This window comes from Trichosurus vulpecula, chromosome 7, assembly GCF_011100635.1.
Source record: "Trichosurus vulpecula isolate mTriVul1 chromosome 7, mTriVul1.pri, whole genome shotgun sequence".
Taxonomy (NCBI): Eukaryota; Metazoa; Chordata; class Mammalia; order Diprotodontia; family Phalangeridae; genus Trichosurus; species Trichosurus vulpecula.
Genome location: NC_050579.1, coordinates 186,156,922 through 186,172,390, shown reverse-complemented (window position 1 = coordinate 186,172,390; position 15,469 = coordinate 186,156,922). Strand labels below are relative to the sequence as shown.

The 15,469-nt window shown below is 37.2% G+C and overlaps 1 protein-coding gene across 1 annotated transcript in view; it reads left to right on the top strand.

Annotated features, from left to right (window-relative positions):
- Positions 1 to 15,469, top strand: part of SLC35A1 (solute carrier family 35 member A1) — a 47,900-nt gene that overhangs the window by 30,754 nt on the left and 1,677 nt on the right. Inside the window, exons 3-7 of the mRNA XM_036768752.1 lie at positions 6,597 to 6,756; positions 6,981 to 7,133; positions 9,019 to 9,085; positions 14,609 to 14,785; positions 15,177 to 15,311. Coding sequence (XP_036624647.1) covers positions 6,597 to 6,756; positions 6,981 to 7,133; positions 9,019 to 9,085; positions 14,609 to 14,785; positions 15,177 to 15,311 — 692 coding nt within the window. The remainder of the gene's footprint in view (positions 1 to 6,596; positions 6,757 to 6,980; positions 7,134 to 9,018; positions 9,086 to 14,608; positions 14,786 to 15,176; positions 15,312 to 15,469) is intronic.

The window sequence follows — 15,469 nt, the reverse complement described above, 5'->3', positions numbered from 1 at the left end:
ACAAAAAGACAAAAGACAGCCCCAGCTCTCAGACATCTTACAAATCTAAACATGTAAGCATGTACAAAGCAAGCTACGTACAGGATAAATAGAAAATAATTAACCAAGGCAAGGCACTGGAATTAAGAGGGCTTCCCGTAGAAGGTGGGATTTTAGTTGAGACTTAAAGGAAGCCAGAGAGTTCAGTAGTTGGAGGAGAGGAGAGTGTAGGCATGGGGGACAGCAAGGTCTGTGCAAGAGAAGGAGTGTTTTGTTTATGGAACAACTTGGACACCATTTTCACTGGATGGAATAGTACATGTTGAGAAGTAAGGTGTAAGAAGACTGTAAAGGGCTAGGTTTTGAAGGGCTTTGAATGCCAAACACAGATTTTGTATTTGCTACTGAAGCCAATAGGAAGCCACTGGAGTTTATTAAGTAGGGAGGTGATGCCCCTTTGGTGACTAAATGGGGGGGTGGATTGCAGTGGGGAAAAACTTGAGGCAGGCAGACCCACCAACAGAGAGTAGTCTAGATATGACATAGCGAGGGTGGACAGTGGCATGGTGGCAGTGTCAGATGAGGGAAGGGGCATATTGGAGTGATGCTGCAAAGGTGAAATCAACAGACAAAAACTTGGATATGGGGGTGGGAGGGGGTGAAAGAAATCAAGGAATCCAAGAGGAGTCTTAGGTTTTGAGCTTGAGGGACTAAGAGGGTGATATTGCCCTTTACAGTAACAGGGAAGGTAGGAAGTGGAGAGGGATTGGGGGAAAGATAATGAGTTCCATTTTGGACACATCTGGAGATGTGATATTGGAGGTTAACAGAGTGTTTGGGACAGGATAGGTAGATTTGAGAGTCATCAGGATAGAGATAAAAGAAGCAAATAAAGTTTGGCTATATGACGAAATGGATGAATTAGATTTAAAACCTCATATGACATTTCTTTTAAAGTCAGTAGATTTGAATTTGTATCCTGGCCTTGACATTTATTAGCTATGTGACTTACCCAGTCACCTAAAACCCCCTAAGTCTCTTTTCCTTATCTGTGAAATGGCGATAGTACTATACTACTTGTACTATTTACCTAATTTTAACAAATATTTATTAAGCCCTTATTATGTACAATAAGATTATTGTGAGAAAAGTTTCTTCATCTTTTAAAATGCTACATCTAGGTATGAATTATTAGGTAATATTTATTCCTGTGTTGTCCTAAGTGTTCCTTTTCTCCTCAATCTTTGTTTAAGCCTTGTTTACTGGTTCTTTCCTTGCTGCCTACAAACATGTCCAAATTTCCTCCATCCTTAAGAAACCTTCAGTAGACCTTATCATCTTTTTCAAGCTTTCATTCTGGTTTTTCACATGATCACTCAACTGAAACTTTTCTTTGAATTTACCAATAATTTCTTAATTGCCTAATCTGATGATCTTTCTTGCACTTCTCATTTTTTTTTTAATCTCTCTGCAGCATTTCACACTGCTGACCATCCTTTCCTCTTGGATACTCTTTTCTTCTTTGATTTTTATGCACCCAGAAGGGTATACTCTGATTCTCCTCTTAACTTGTATGAGGACTACTTAGTCTCCGTTGCTAGCTTATTATTCATATCGTGCTTCCTACCTGTGGGTCTTCCCCAAGAGTCTGCCCTGACTACTTTTCTCTCTTAACACTTCTCCCATGAATTTCACTGCAGATGACTCCAAGGCTTTTAGAAACACTATGAAGCCACCTATATTTGAACCCACTTGGGTAAAATAAATCAATTTCATAAGTACAAATTGAAGGGGGCATGGCTAGACAGCAGTTCGTCTGAAAAAGATATGTGAATTTGGTGGACTAAAAGCTCAATATGAATTACCACTATGACATGGCAGCCAAGAAGGCTGATACAGACATAGACTACATTAAGAGAGGCATGGTGTTATAGTAGGTCCTTTTGTGGTGGCAAAGAATTGGAAATTGAGGGGATGTCCATCAGTTGGGGAATGGCTGAACAAGCTGTGGTATATGAATATAATGCAATACTATTGCGCTATAACAAATGATGAGCAGACAGACTTCTGAAAAACCTGGAAATATTTATATGAACTGATGCAGGGTGAAATGAGCAGAACCAGAACATCATATACAGTAACAGCCACATTGTGTGGTGACTGACCTTGACAGAATTAGCCCTTCTCATTAATGCAAGGATCTAAGACAACTCCAACAGACTAACAATGGAAAATGCTATCCACATCCAGAGAAAGAACTTTGGAGTCTGAATGCAGATGGAAGCCTACTATTTGCTCTCCTTTTCTTTTGTTGTTTTGTTTTGTTCTTTCTCGTGGTTCCTCTCGTTAGTTCTAATTCTTCTTTACATCACGACTAATGTGAAAATGTTTAATGTGAGTGTATGTAAGTAGAGTCTATATCAGATTGCATGCTGTCTTGGGGAGGGGGGAAGAGAGGGTGGGGGAGAAAATTCAAAACTCAGTATCTTATGGAAGTGAATGTTAAAAATAAAAAGAAATAATTATTAAAAAATGAAAGACATATATTTGATTAAAAAAAAAGGCATAGTGTCTAGGACTAGGAAAGTCAAAGTCCATACTCTTCCCTGGTCAGACCACACCTGGGGTATTGTGTTGAGTTTAGGCACCATATTTTAGGAAGGCCTTTGATAAGGCTGGAGACAGTAGGGCAAACAGGACAGTGAAGGACCTTGAGATCATGCCATATAAGGGTTAAATGAAGGAAATGGAAATGTGTAGGCTGGAGATGAGAAGACGTGGGGAATGCTTGATAATCCTTTTCAGTCTTTGAAGGGCCTTCGTGTGTAAAACTAGACTTGTTCTCTTTGGTTCCAGAAGGCAGAACTAGGAGCAGCATGTATCAGTTGGTAAAAGGCAGACTTAGGGTTGATATAAGGAAAAGCTTTCCAATAAACAGAAATATTTAAAAGTAGAGTGGCCTTTCATGGTATGTAGTGGCTTCTCTTTCATTGGAAGTCTTCGAGTGAAGTCTGTATGAGCCCTGGAATAATCATGAGATTATTTCCATTCCCCTCTCTACCTCGCCAGGGTAGGCTCCTTAAGAACATATGTCATTAAAGGATATTTTCAATTTTTGATCTGTTACCAGTTTCATTAATTGTAAAAAATACATCTTTGTTCTCTTGGGAGAAAGGACCTCTGATTCTTTTTCAGAATTCTACCACTAGGAGAAGGGCAAATCCCATTCTTTCAGCAACCCCATATTAACTGTTCTGGTGGAGCCTTCTGGGTGGTATTACAAGCTGCATACCTGTGTAGAGCCTTCAAATCTGCTATGAGCCTAAATTTGACTATTATACATTGTCAGCATATAAATTTATGTGGATTATTGGACCTTAGGACAGAAGAAGGTTGTGTCTAAAAGGGGCATTGCCTTGCATTCCTTACCCGCTTGTTATCTTTAGGACCCAATCTTAGCACACAGCCTGTATTCATTAAAAGTCATTTTCTATAATAACCAGCATGTCATAGAAATGATTGGATTCTCCATAACTTTGCCAATGGTTCATAATCCCTGTCAGGTACTAGGTGGAAAAGCTTCAATTCTAGGCCCAATGTTGTACTATATGTCTTGTCCAAGAACAAGCCTACTTTGGAGTAGCTCATTACTACTTTGAATGCAGGCTGGTGAATTTTTTGGCCAGAAGCTCTCAAAGGCCAAATAGCACCCACATGAATAATATTACATATAGGACTTTGAAAAAAGATTCCCAGTCACAACCTTTTTTGGCTCTTATCTACCAAACCAGGAAGTTGGGTTAAATAATTGTTAAAGTCCCTTTCAGTACTAAAATTCTATAATTTTTTTTGTAGATTGTAGATACATTTGACCTTTATTGTATTTGCTTATACTCAGAATTTAACATCCATATTTCTAATCGCCTATTGGACATCTCTAAGTGGATTATCCAAGGACACCTTAAACTCAATTTCTGTAAAACTTTACCACTTTTCCCCAAAAAACTTTATCCTGAATTCTTTATTTCTGTCATCATTCACCTAATCACCTGTTCTCTAAAATCTCATGTTTTCTTTGACTCTACTTTCTAATCTGTCAAGTCAGTCAATAGGTATTTGGTGTATGTTGTGCCAGACACTGTGCTAAGAAGTATCAGAGATACAGAAAAAGGTAAAAATAAATAAATAAACAAACAAAAGTCTCTCCCTTCAAGAAGCATACATTCTAATGAGGGAAACAATAAATAACTAGGTACGTAGAAGATATATAAAGAGTAGAAGGGGAAAAATTAGGAATTAGGGGGACCATGAAAAGCCTCTTATAGGTGACATTTGAATTGAGTCTTGAAGGAATGCCCATTTACACAGCCACCACCATCTTTTAGGCCCTTATTACCTCTCCCAAACTATTGCATTGGCCTTCTAATTGTTCACCTTGCCTCAAGTATCTCTCTAATACATCCTGATTTCAGCTGCCAAAGTGATTTTCCTAAAGCACAGGTTCTGCCATGTCATCTCAGTCATCTCCAGAATGAGTCAGTTAGCAAGCATTTACTAAGTGCCCACTACCTCTTTTGGACATTTAAAGTTCTTCAGAACCTGGCTGGTCTCTCCCATTCTAGTGCTCTCATAGTGTTCCCTACTCCTTTCTACTTAATCTGTGATGTAGCCACACTAGTCTGCTTGCTCTCCCTCACACATGACACTCCACCTCCTGACTCCTTGCCTTTGTGGTCAATAGACACTGTGCTTGGAATGCCACCTCTTAAGTTCACTGGCTTTTATCAAGACTCAGTTAAAATCCTATCTTCTGTAGGAAGCTTTTCCCAGTCCCAGCAGATGTTAGTGCCTTTCTTCTGAGATCACCTTCTATCTACCCCAGGAATTCTTACCTGGGGTCAGAAACTTACTATTTAGACAACTATATTTCAACATAATTGTTTTTCTTTGTAATCTGACGTATTTTATCCATTTAAAAATATTATTCTGAGACGAGGTCTGGGGGTTATGACGGGGAAGAGGTTAAGAATCCCTAATCTTTTTATACATCTTTTAAGTACCTAGTTATTTACATGTTGTCTCCCTTATTGAAGGCTATTCCAGCAAAGCATAAGCACTTGTAGGTGCTACTGAGCCAGATTACTGTATATGGCTCCAGTGAGGACTGTATATATTATCTGAGGACCTGCCTAACTTAAGTCATAAAAAAGAAAGAATAGCTGGTTGTTTAGCCAGGATATCACCAGGAGGCAACACCTTTGTGGGGTCACTTCAATTCTAAGTCTGGTCTTCAGCTTTTTATAGGCTCTAGAACTCTTGTTTTTTATGTTCATCCAGAGATTCTAATGGATCAGTTCAAATGCATAAAACAAACTGATTAAGCTACAATGCCTAGTTATTAGTGCACGGTGGTAGACAGGCCTTTTGAGTGATTAAAATACTCATGCTGACTATTTAGAAGTGCCCTATCTCTTGGTATCAATGTACCTAGGAAATCAAATTCGTAATCAGAAAAGTTGTTTCTGGGCTACTTCCCCTGAGGCTGTGGATGGAGAATGATATTTTAGTACAGAAAACGCTTTTCCAGTGCTTAAAATGCCTGTGAGATGAAGTATTTGAATAAACACTGAGAAATTCTTTAATTCTTTTCAGAATCCCTATTATTGTAATGCTTCCTAATAATAAGCATGCAACAATTTACAGCATTACAGCTTATCTTTTATTAGTCATGTTTAAAAAGTGTATTTTATTCTTTAAGAAAGTACCTGAAACCTTTTGCTGAGATTGAGAAAATGCCTTAGCCTTCTTAGCAGCACATATATAAATTATCTCTGTGTGTGATTTCCTCGGAAGAGTTTTTGGATAGTTAATTGAATTCATTTGTGTTGTTATTAGTTTCAATTTCATATGATAACATTTTCTGATGTTCTCAAATCCCCTGGATTCATCCTATTATTTGGAGTCTGTTGTCCAAATGCATCAAGCACATTATACAAAATCGACATGTTAATTCATTGGTATAACCTTCAGATAATGAAACATCTAATTCCTAACTAAATAGTGTCTATAACACATAAGATTTTTTTTGAAAAATAAAACTAATGAAGAGATGTTTCGAGAAAATAGAGGATGTGCAACTTGATGGGAAAAGTTCTAGCAGTTTGGACATGATGCATTGGGGAACCAGAGGAGAGTGGGAAGTGGTGTGGGTGAAATACAAAATGATTCATATTCATTTGTTGTACACATTGTATACTATTCTACTTTCCTTTCATCTTAGTATTGGAGCATTTTCAGAATAGGGATGAGCCTCTAGAACTCTGAATAGAGGCAATTGATGCTGAACATGATTATTATCTTTTTATGCATTCCAAAAATAAAACTTGATATTGCTATTCTCTCTTTGGTGTATTGTTGGAAGTCTCATTTATCTTCAGTGTTCCTTTTAATTCATTCTGAAATTACCTGATAGTAATTAAAGTTATGTTTGCTGAATTATATCAGAGAACCACAAAAGAACATATAGACTATGCTTAGTATGAGGAAAGCTATCCAGATTTGATTTAATGTCTTTTTTCCTTTCTTTTTCTTTTCTTTTCTTTTTTTTTTTTTTAAAGAGAAACTGGTAGTGTGGGTAGATTCAAGACTTCTTTAAAAGAAAATGTCTTAGGAAGCCCAAAGGAACTGATGAAGTTGAGTGTACCATCTCTTGTATATGCTGTTCAGAACAATATGGCTTTCTTAGCTCTTAGTAATTTGGATGCAGCAGTATACCAGGTAAGTAGGCTTAATGAAAACAATAAAACTTTAATTATTGCATCACATAGGAATTAATCCTAAATCTTTTCACAATGAAAAGAGAATTGGACATAAGTGATTGCTTCTTTGAATAGTTCTGCAGATATTTTCTGAAAATGAAATTAAAATAAGATTCTTTGTGTTTTTGTGCCATTTAGAGAGTTATATTAACTCTCCATCCTATGTTTTTGTTTCTTTTCTAGGTGACCTACCAGCTAAAGATTCCTTGTACTGCTTTATGTACTGTTTTAATGTTAAACCGATCACTCAGTAAATTACAGTGGATTTCAGTTTTTATGCTGTGTGCTGGAGTCACACTTGTTCAGTGGAAACCGGCTCAAGCTACCAAAGTATTGGTAAGGAATGTCATGCATAGCAATCTACTAATTGCAAATTGCCTTAAAATCTACATTTTTATAGCCTTGTTGATGAAGGCTTGTTTTAGCAACTTGAGTGTGCCATTATAAAAAAGGTAATTTTAAGATCTTTTTATGAACTAAAAGTCTCAAAGGTAGGTTTATAAAAACAACAACAACAAAAAAAACACAACTTGCTAACCTGTCCACATTAATCAGTGATATTTTTAAACCTTACTATTGCTTTTCTTTTACTCCTAATCAGTAAACAATAGTATGTTTCTAGCAAAGATAAAGACTTTTACATTTAGCGTATTTACTCTGATCTCATAAAGTCTTAGTTTCCCACATTCCGAAGGATCAGGGATGCAGGTGAGTGCTGTTAGCAGCACCAGCCACTGGGGTACACAAATGGCAAGAGACCTAATAACTGAAAGAGCTAACTACTTTTCTGGGCTAGTTTTACTCTTCTCACAGATTTAGCATTAAACACTAATGGTTTTTATCCAAATGTAAATAGCCATCTAGGAGACACAAGTCCACTGATAAAATGCATAATAGATATCACTTTAAAACATTAAAAGTTCTGTGCAGATGTAAGGCTGTTAGGATTACCATGTATCTCCATATCCAACTGATTGGTGTACCTTATCCTCCTTAGTAAAAACTGTTTCTCAAAAGAAGTTGCCTCAGCAACAGGGAGGAAGAGGTCTGGGGAGTTTAAGAGAGTCAAAGACCAGTTTCATCTCTTGTCTTTTAAGGTAGCATAATTCACTAGGAACAAGTACAGTATTAGGTGATATTTAAAGGTACAAAGTTTGAAACTTGAAGAAAACAACAAATCAAGTTTCCCCAGCATTTTTGAAGGCAGTAACATTTGAGGTGGATCTTGAAGAATGAAGTAAGATTTAGAAAGGAGAAAGGATGGCAGTCCAAGCAGGGGGACCATTGTGAACAGAAGGGCAAGGGAAGGAAGTGACAAGGTTTGTTCAAGAGTTCATAAGCCAGCATAGAGTCATTATGTGAAAAGTCCTTAAGGTGAGGCTACAATTTGAATTTTTTTTCCTATTGGCAGCAGGAAGCCAGTAGAGATCTTTTAAACAAAGAGTAGACATGATCAGAATTGTTTTCAGCAGGAAATTGTGTTTCAGGAAGATTAACTTCACTGTGCAAGATGGTTTGGAAAGAAGACTGAAGGATGGGAAACCAGTTATGTTATTGTACTAGTCAGGCACAAAGTGATAAGACTAGCATTGAGGTGGTAGTGGGAATGGAAAATCAATATGTATTTATTGCCCTTACTGTATTTGAGGCATTGTACTAGGTACTGCTGAGGTTGAGGGACCTAACAGTGTTTTATGAGAATTTTATTGTATATAGTTATATTTGGGGGCACATGATTTAACCCCTGGCAAATCCAACTCTTCTCCTGTAAAGTCCTCCTCTGATATTTCATTGTAGCGTGGAGATTCTCCAAGGCTTGGCCAATAGAACACAAGCCCTAGGAGATACTACTAAACTGGAAAGGCTTCAAATATGGAATCAATAGTACATTATATGTCTGTTGTCTGATGACCAGCCTAGGTAAATTTGGAAAGGCTCATCACTAGGTAGGCCACAGAATGTTTAATTTTTTAATTACAGCAATTCTCGAAGACCCAAATTATTATAGGAGTATTGTCGGATGTTTTGGTGCAAGGACTACCTACATAAATGAAATTATAGATCTTTAAAGTACATTGAAATCTATATGACAAGTCATGTTTAGTCAGATCTACTGTACCTTGGTGAAGTTAGGCTGTAGCATATTTTTCTTCTGGCCTAACCTTGTTACCAAAGGGATAAAAATCTCTTAACTAACTTGCAGTTTTTGTTAATGTTTCAGGTGCAGCAGAATCCATTGTTAGGGTTTGGTGCTATAGCTATTGCTGTGTTATGTTCAGGATTTGCAGGTAAATCATAAAAACATTGCTTTGTTTCAACTACAGAGGATTGAAAAAATACACTTGAAGCGGGATGTTTGTTTATCTGGCTTTATCCTATCTGCCAATTTTTTTTCTTTACTATTACAGTCTGACTTTCTTATACAGGGTGTCCCCAAAGTCTCACTGCAGTTTTAAGATGCAAGCACAAAAATCAGTTTTATATCAGCTTACTTTTAGGAAATATATAGCAATGACTTAAACTCAGTGTATCATCCTTTACACTCATATTTCTAAAGATAATGTAGTAACAGCATACTTATCTGGCAGACACAGTTCTAGCAACCTTAGCCTTCCTCAACATAACTGTAAACCTGAAAGTAAATGAAAAAAGTCCCTGAGTAGCAAGAGAAAGTAACAAGAAAATGAGTTCTTAAAGCCAAAGGGCTCTATTCCTAAAGAAGAGTGTGGCCTATTAAGTGGGAATTTCACGTGAATAAGGTTGTTCTATCTGGCTTGTCCTGGTAATCTACAGTTCTCCCTAGCTTAAAACAGAATTAGTGGGAATTAGGTGGAAGGATAGGGTTTAACAGGAGACAAAGATTAAGAACAATTGCCACCTTAAAGTGTAGCAGTCTGTAGTCATGTCATACGGGATCTACAATTCTCAGATACCCAAAGGTCAATGTTAGTAGAGTTTAATAATTAAAGAGTTACAACGATGACTCTGTCTACTCTGATAATGTATCTTTAAAATATTTTCTGTAGAATTTTTCAGTGGATGTTTCATTCCTTTGTCAGTCAATTGATCAATAAACAGGCATTTATGAAGGGCTTACTGTTTGCCAGGCACTGTGCTATGTTGGAAGGCAGAAATACAGTCCCTGCCTTCAAGGAGCTCCTTCTAACTGGGTGAGAAGACATGCAAACAACTATATAAGAGGTTGGGAGGGGAAGTGAAGGGAAAAGGCCTCTTGCAGAAAGTGAGATTTAACCTAAGTCTTGAAGGAAACCAGGAGGCAGAGGTGAGAAGAGAGAGCTTTCTATGAATGGAAGACAGCCAGGGAAAAGGCATAGAGTTGAGAGATGAAGTGCCATGTTCAAGAACAGCAAGAAGGCCAGTGTCACTGGATTATAGAATATGTGGAGGGAGTAAGGTGTAAGAAGACTGAAGGTAGGAATGGTCCAGGTTGTGAAGGGCTTTAAAAGCCAACAGATTTTATATTTGATCATGGAAGTAATAGGGAGCCACTGGAAGCTTACTGAGTAGTGATTAGTTTCAGTACTTGAAAAAAAATGTACTTATCCAAAACCTTATTCCCTTATGATTCGAGATAAACGAAGTTTTACTGTGGTAGATTACAGGATGGTAAATAAAAAATAGATGATACTGTCTAGTGAACTTCTTTATTTGCAAATTTACTTTTTAAAGAACTAGTAGTTAGTGGTAGTTGGTGAGCGCTTGTTATTCTTGGCTTAGCAGTTACAAGCAGTAGGAGTATTATCATTTACATTTTTTTTTTAGCTTTGAAAGCAAACAATACTTGTGATTTAAGATTTTAAGTTGCAAAATGATGGGATAGTACACTTTCAGAATATTACTTCCACCCACTGCTCCTGGCTACTAACTGCCGGAAGTTACTAAGGAATGGAAGTTTTCTTTATTTAATCTTGAAATAAAAAAAACTAGGAAGGACATGTCTGTTACTAGAAAACAATATCTTATGTTTTATAAAGCTTTTCCTGTGAGCAACTAAGAACACTTCCTGTATACTTTTCAATCTCATTAACAAACCTTCTGAGGTAGAAAAAAGATATGTGGTATTAGTCTCATTTGCAATTTTAGAGCACCTAAATGATTTTTCTTTGGGAGGAAATTATAGCAAAACCAACCATTTGTGGCATTTGTTTTACTCAGTAACAGTGTTTCATAGTTGCAGTGTTTCATTAAGCACTCTCCTGTTTTTCATTTACTTAGACTTTTCAGTTGATTAAGTTTCTTACAAACACTATTTCCAAAGGTCTTAAACCAGGCTAAAAACCTGAGGTAATTGCAGTTCTGTCCTAGGCTCTTTTCTCTTCCCCCCTCATTCTGTCTCTTGGTAACCTCATCAGATCCTACTGGATTAATTAGCATCTCTATGCAGATGATTCCCAGAGCTCCATTTCAACTCCAAGTCTCTCACTCAGCTTCAGTCCCTCATCACCAATTACCTATTAGAGACATTTCAGACTGCATGTCCTGGAGGCATCTCATACTCACAACATGTCCAAAACTGAATTTCTGTTCCACCCCTCCCCCACCCCATGTCAGTCTCTTCCTCCAGACTTTGCGGTTTCTGTCAAAGGTACCATCACCTTTCCAGTCTCCTAGGTCTGCAATCTTAGCATTATCCTCCCACTTTCACTCAACCACATACCCAAATAAGTTGCCAAATCATGCTATTTCTCCTTTATAACATCTTTCATATCTAACTCTTTTTTCCCCCCACTCACAACTACCACCTTAGTTCAGGCCCTTACTACCTCTCAGCTCTATCACTGCAAAAGCCTAATTGTCCTCTTTGCCCCAAGTCTCTCATTCCAGTCCATTCTACACATTGCTACCAAAGTAATTTTCCTTAAGTGCAGATCTGACCTTGTGATTCCTTCACTTAACCAACTTCAGTGATTGGTCTTTGGCTCTAGGATAAAATCCAAACTCTTTCGTTCATCCTTTAAAGTCACACATAACCTGACCCCAACCTATCTTTGCAGCCTAATTGGACATTATCAACCCCTCCCCCCCAAACTCTGTGGTTCAGCCAAATTGTCCTCTCTGTCCCTTATATGATAATCCACCCTTGCTTTTGTATTGGCCATTCCCCATGCTTGGAATGTATTCCCTCCTTACCTCTGCTTCAGTCCCCTTTCCTTTGAGATGTAGTGTAAGTACCACCTGCATAGAGCTTTTCCTGATTCCCCTCCCCTCAGCTGTTAGTACCTTCCTTCCCTATCTTGTATTTAACTATTTTGTACTTATTTATTAACTTCATGCTTTTATGTGTACTAGTCTCCCACGTTAGCATGTAAACTTCATGTGAGTAAGGATTGTTTCATTCATTGTACTTGTCTAGCCCAGGGGTGGGGAACCTGCTGCCTTGAGGGCATATATGGCCCTCTAGGTCCTCAAGTGTGGCCCTTTGACTGAATCCAAACTTCACAGAATCAATCACCTTTTATTAAGGATTTGTTCTGTGAAATTTGGACTAAATCAGAAGGCTGCACCGGAGGACCTAGAAGGCCATATGTGGCCTTGAGGCCACAGGTTCCCCACCCCTGGCCTAGCCTATTGCTTGGCACACAAAAGGCACTTAAATACTTGTTGACTGAATGTTAACTGTGCATTTACCTGTAAAGCTTTTTTTTTTTTTTTAAATAAACGTCCCAGTTTAAGTCTCTTGTGGTTTTGTAGAAAAGGTGGAGAGCTGTGAAGCAGGTGAAATTATATAAACTCCCAGCTGGTTGGATGGCTGATTTGATGTTAGCTTTTGAAGGTCTCCAGTGGCGTGCCTCACAGCTAGGAAGGATACTTACAATATTGGATTATAGGATTCAAAATTATTGACAGCCTAAATAAAACACTGGCCAAATCAAGTAAGATAAAATTTAGTAGGCAAAAATATAAATTCTTATACATGAGTTCAAATAACCAACTCCCCAAAAGTTACATGATAGACGAGGCATTGCTAGATAACATTTGATTCATCTTTAAAAGATACAGTGGCTTTAGTGGGCTGCAAATTAAAACTGAATTGAGTGTGCTATGGCAGCCAAGAGAGTTAATGCATTCTTAGCCAATTTTAGCAGTCATAAAGACCCAGATTCCAGGAAAAAAGTAGTTATACTCCCCACCTCCACTTTGCTCTGGCCAGACTCCATCTGGAAGATTCTGATTAGTTCTGTGTGCCACACTCATGAGTCCAGAGAGCTGTGATTAAGGTCTTCAAGTTTAGGTCATGTGAGGGTTAGTTGAAGGAACTGGGGATGTTTAGCTTGCACAAGAGAAGACTCAAGGGGGAATATAATGGCTTTGTTGAAGTATTTGAAAGGCTGTCACATGGAAAAGGGATTAGAGTTGTCCTGTCTGGCATCAGGGGGCAGAACTAGGAGCATTGACCAGAGGCGAATTTAAGCTGACATGTAAAAACTTCCTAGCAATTGGAGTTACTTAAAAGTGGAATGGATTACCTTGGGATATAGTTGTTTTGCTCACATCGGAGGCCTTCAAAGGCCGACTACTTCCTGAGTGTGCCCCAGGTGAATATCTTTTTAGATATAGATTGGGACTTGATGGCGATAGAGATGCCTTTCAACCTTGAAATTCTGTGAATGAGAAACTTTAAATGACAAAATATGTATAGCACTTCACAAATCTTAAAATGTGAGTTACTATTAAATGAAAAAAGACTTAAATTTTAAATCCTATTTTAGTTAAATTGTTTATACTGTAACCATTTCAAATGTGACTATTAGTTTTACTCTGCAAATTTAGCATACTTATAACTAGATTGGTTTTATTAGAAAATGGTTCATCGTATATGACAATATAATTCCAGCTCACAGCAGTAAAACTTTCATTGGCTTTAAAACAAGCCAAAGAACTTAATGTGAATTAACCTTACTTATTTTAAAGGCAGATACTTTGTCCTTAGAAGATAATAAATATAAAAAGAATTTGCCCTCCCATCCCCCAATCCTTTTAAAATGTACAGTTGAGGGTAATTTTTATATAAGAAATCAGTGTAACAAGTTATTATGTGTATGTGTTATTAAGCTGACTTAAAAAAGACCTGAGTTCAGAGTCATTTACTAGCTGTGTAACCCTGGACATGTCACTTAACCCTGTTTGCCTCAGTTTCCTTATCTGCAAAATGAGCTAGAGAAGGAAATGGCAAACTACTCCATTATCTTTACCAAGAAGACTCCAAAAGTGGTCTCAAAGGGTTGGACACCACTGAAAAATGACCAAACAACAAAAACTATTATCATTATTATTATTATTATTATTATTATAAAAAACATTGAATGGCCAGGCAGCTAATTTTATTGGAAAATACAGTGTGTACACAGACAAGTAAATACAAGGTAATCTGACAAGGTACAGAGATCTGGAAAGACTTCATGGAACAGGTGGTTCCTGAACTGAGCCTGTTCTATGAAAGTTACAACCCCCCAGGATCAGTGGTGTTAAACTCGAATAGAATTGGGACCACTAAATTTTACATAAGGATCCCTATAGGCCACATACTGACTTAGTTTTAAAGTGTAGTATTATGTTTTATTGTGTTTTTATTTCTTTTGTCAAACATTTCACAATTACATTTTAATCTGGTTTGGGCTGTATGACGCCTGTGCCCTAGATAAAATAAATAAGCAGTATTTACTGCATAGCATCATTTAAGTGACAGAGGCAGTTAAATTATTTGAAACTATTATTTGTCAGTTTTTTTTTCTTTTGGATTTATCTTTTTTTGGTATTTAAAATTTCTTATTTATATATTTTTTCCCCAGGAGTATATTTTGAAAAAGTTTTAAAGAGTTCAGATACTTCCTTATGGGTGAGAAATATCCAGATGTATTTATCTGGAATTGCAGTGACATTAGCTGCTGTCTACATATCAGATGGAGGTGAAGTTATAGAAAAAGGATTTTTCTATGGCTATACATACTACGTCTGGTTTGTTATTTGTAAGTATCCTGGGAATTGGTTTACCCTGTTATATGTCAATTATATGTTGAAATACAGTATTTTGACATTATCTCTTCACTACTGTTTGCACCAGTTAAAGAACATAATTTTGATTTTATTGACATGCTTTAGTGGTTTAGCTGTCTCCAAGCAATTTGCCTTCATAGTTAAAACTTAACAAAGGGAAACTCTTTGTATATTCAGCAGTAAGTTATATAGTCCCCTTGGACATCTAAGAGGAAATCTTATTAGAAAGAAACAATAACTTAATTTTCATCGGCATATTTGCCAGAGGTTACCCTAAAATCCAAGGGTAAAAATGTCTCTGAAAATTCACCACACAACCCAATGTTTTGCATAACGATGATCTTATTTCTGTTTACATCTCAGTGCTTGCCAGTGTTGGAGGACTCTATACTTCTATTGTGGTAAAGTATACAGACAACATCATGAAAGGATTTTCTGCAGCAGCAGCCATTGTCCTTTCTACTGTTGCTTCAGTCCTACTGTTTGGATTACAGATAAGTATGTCCTAAGGTTTAGTGATGCTTTCTCATATCTAATTCTAAGATTAGCTGTTTGCTCCTTTTAACGGGTGAGAACAGTATGGGTTGCACAGAGAGGTTTTGGAACTGCTCCTGTGGTGTCAAATCAAGTGCTATTCTAGAAGCAAGAAAACCATC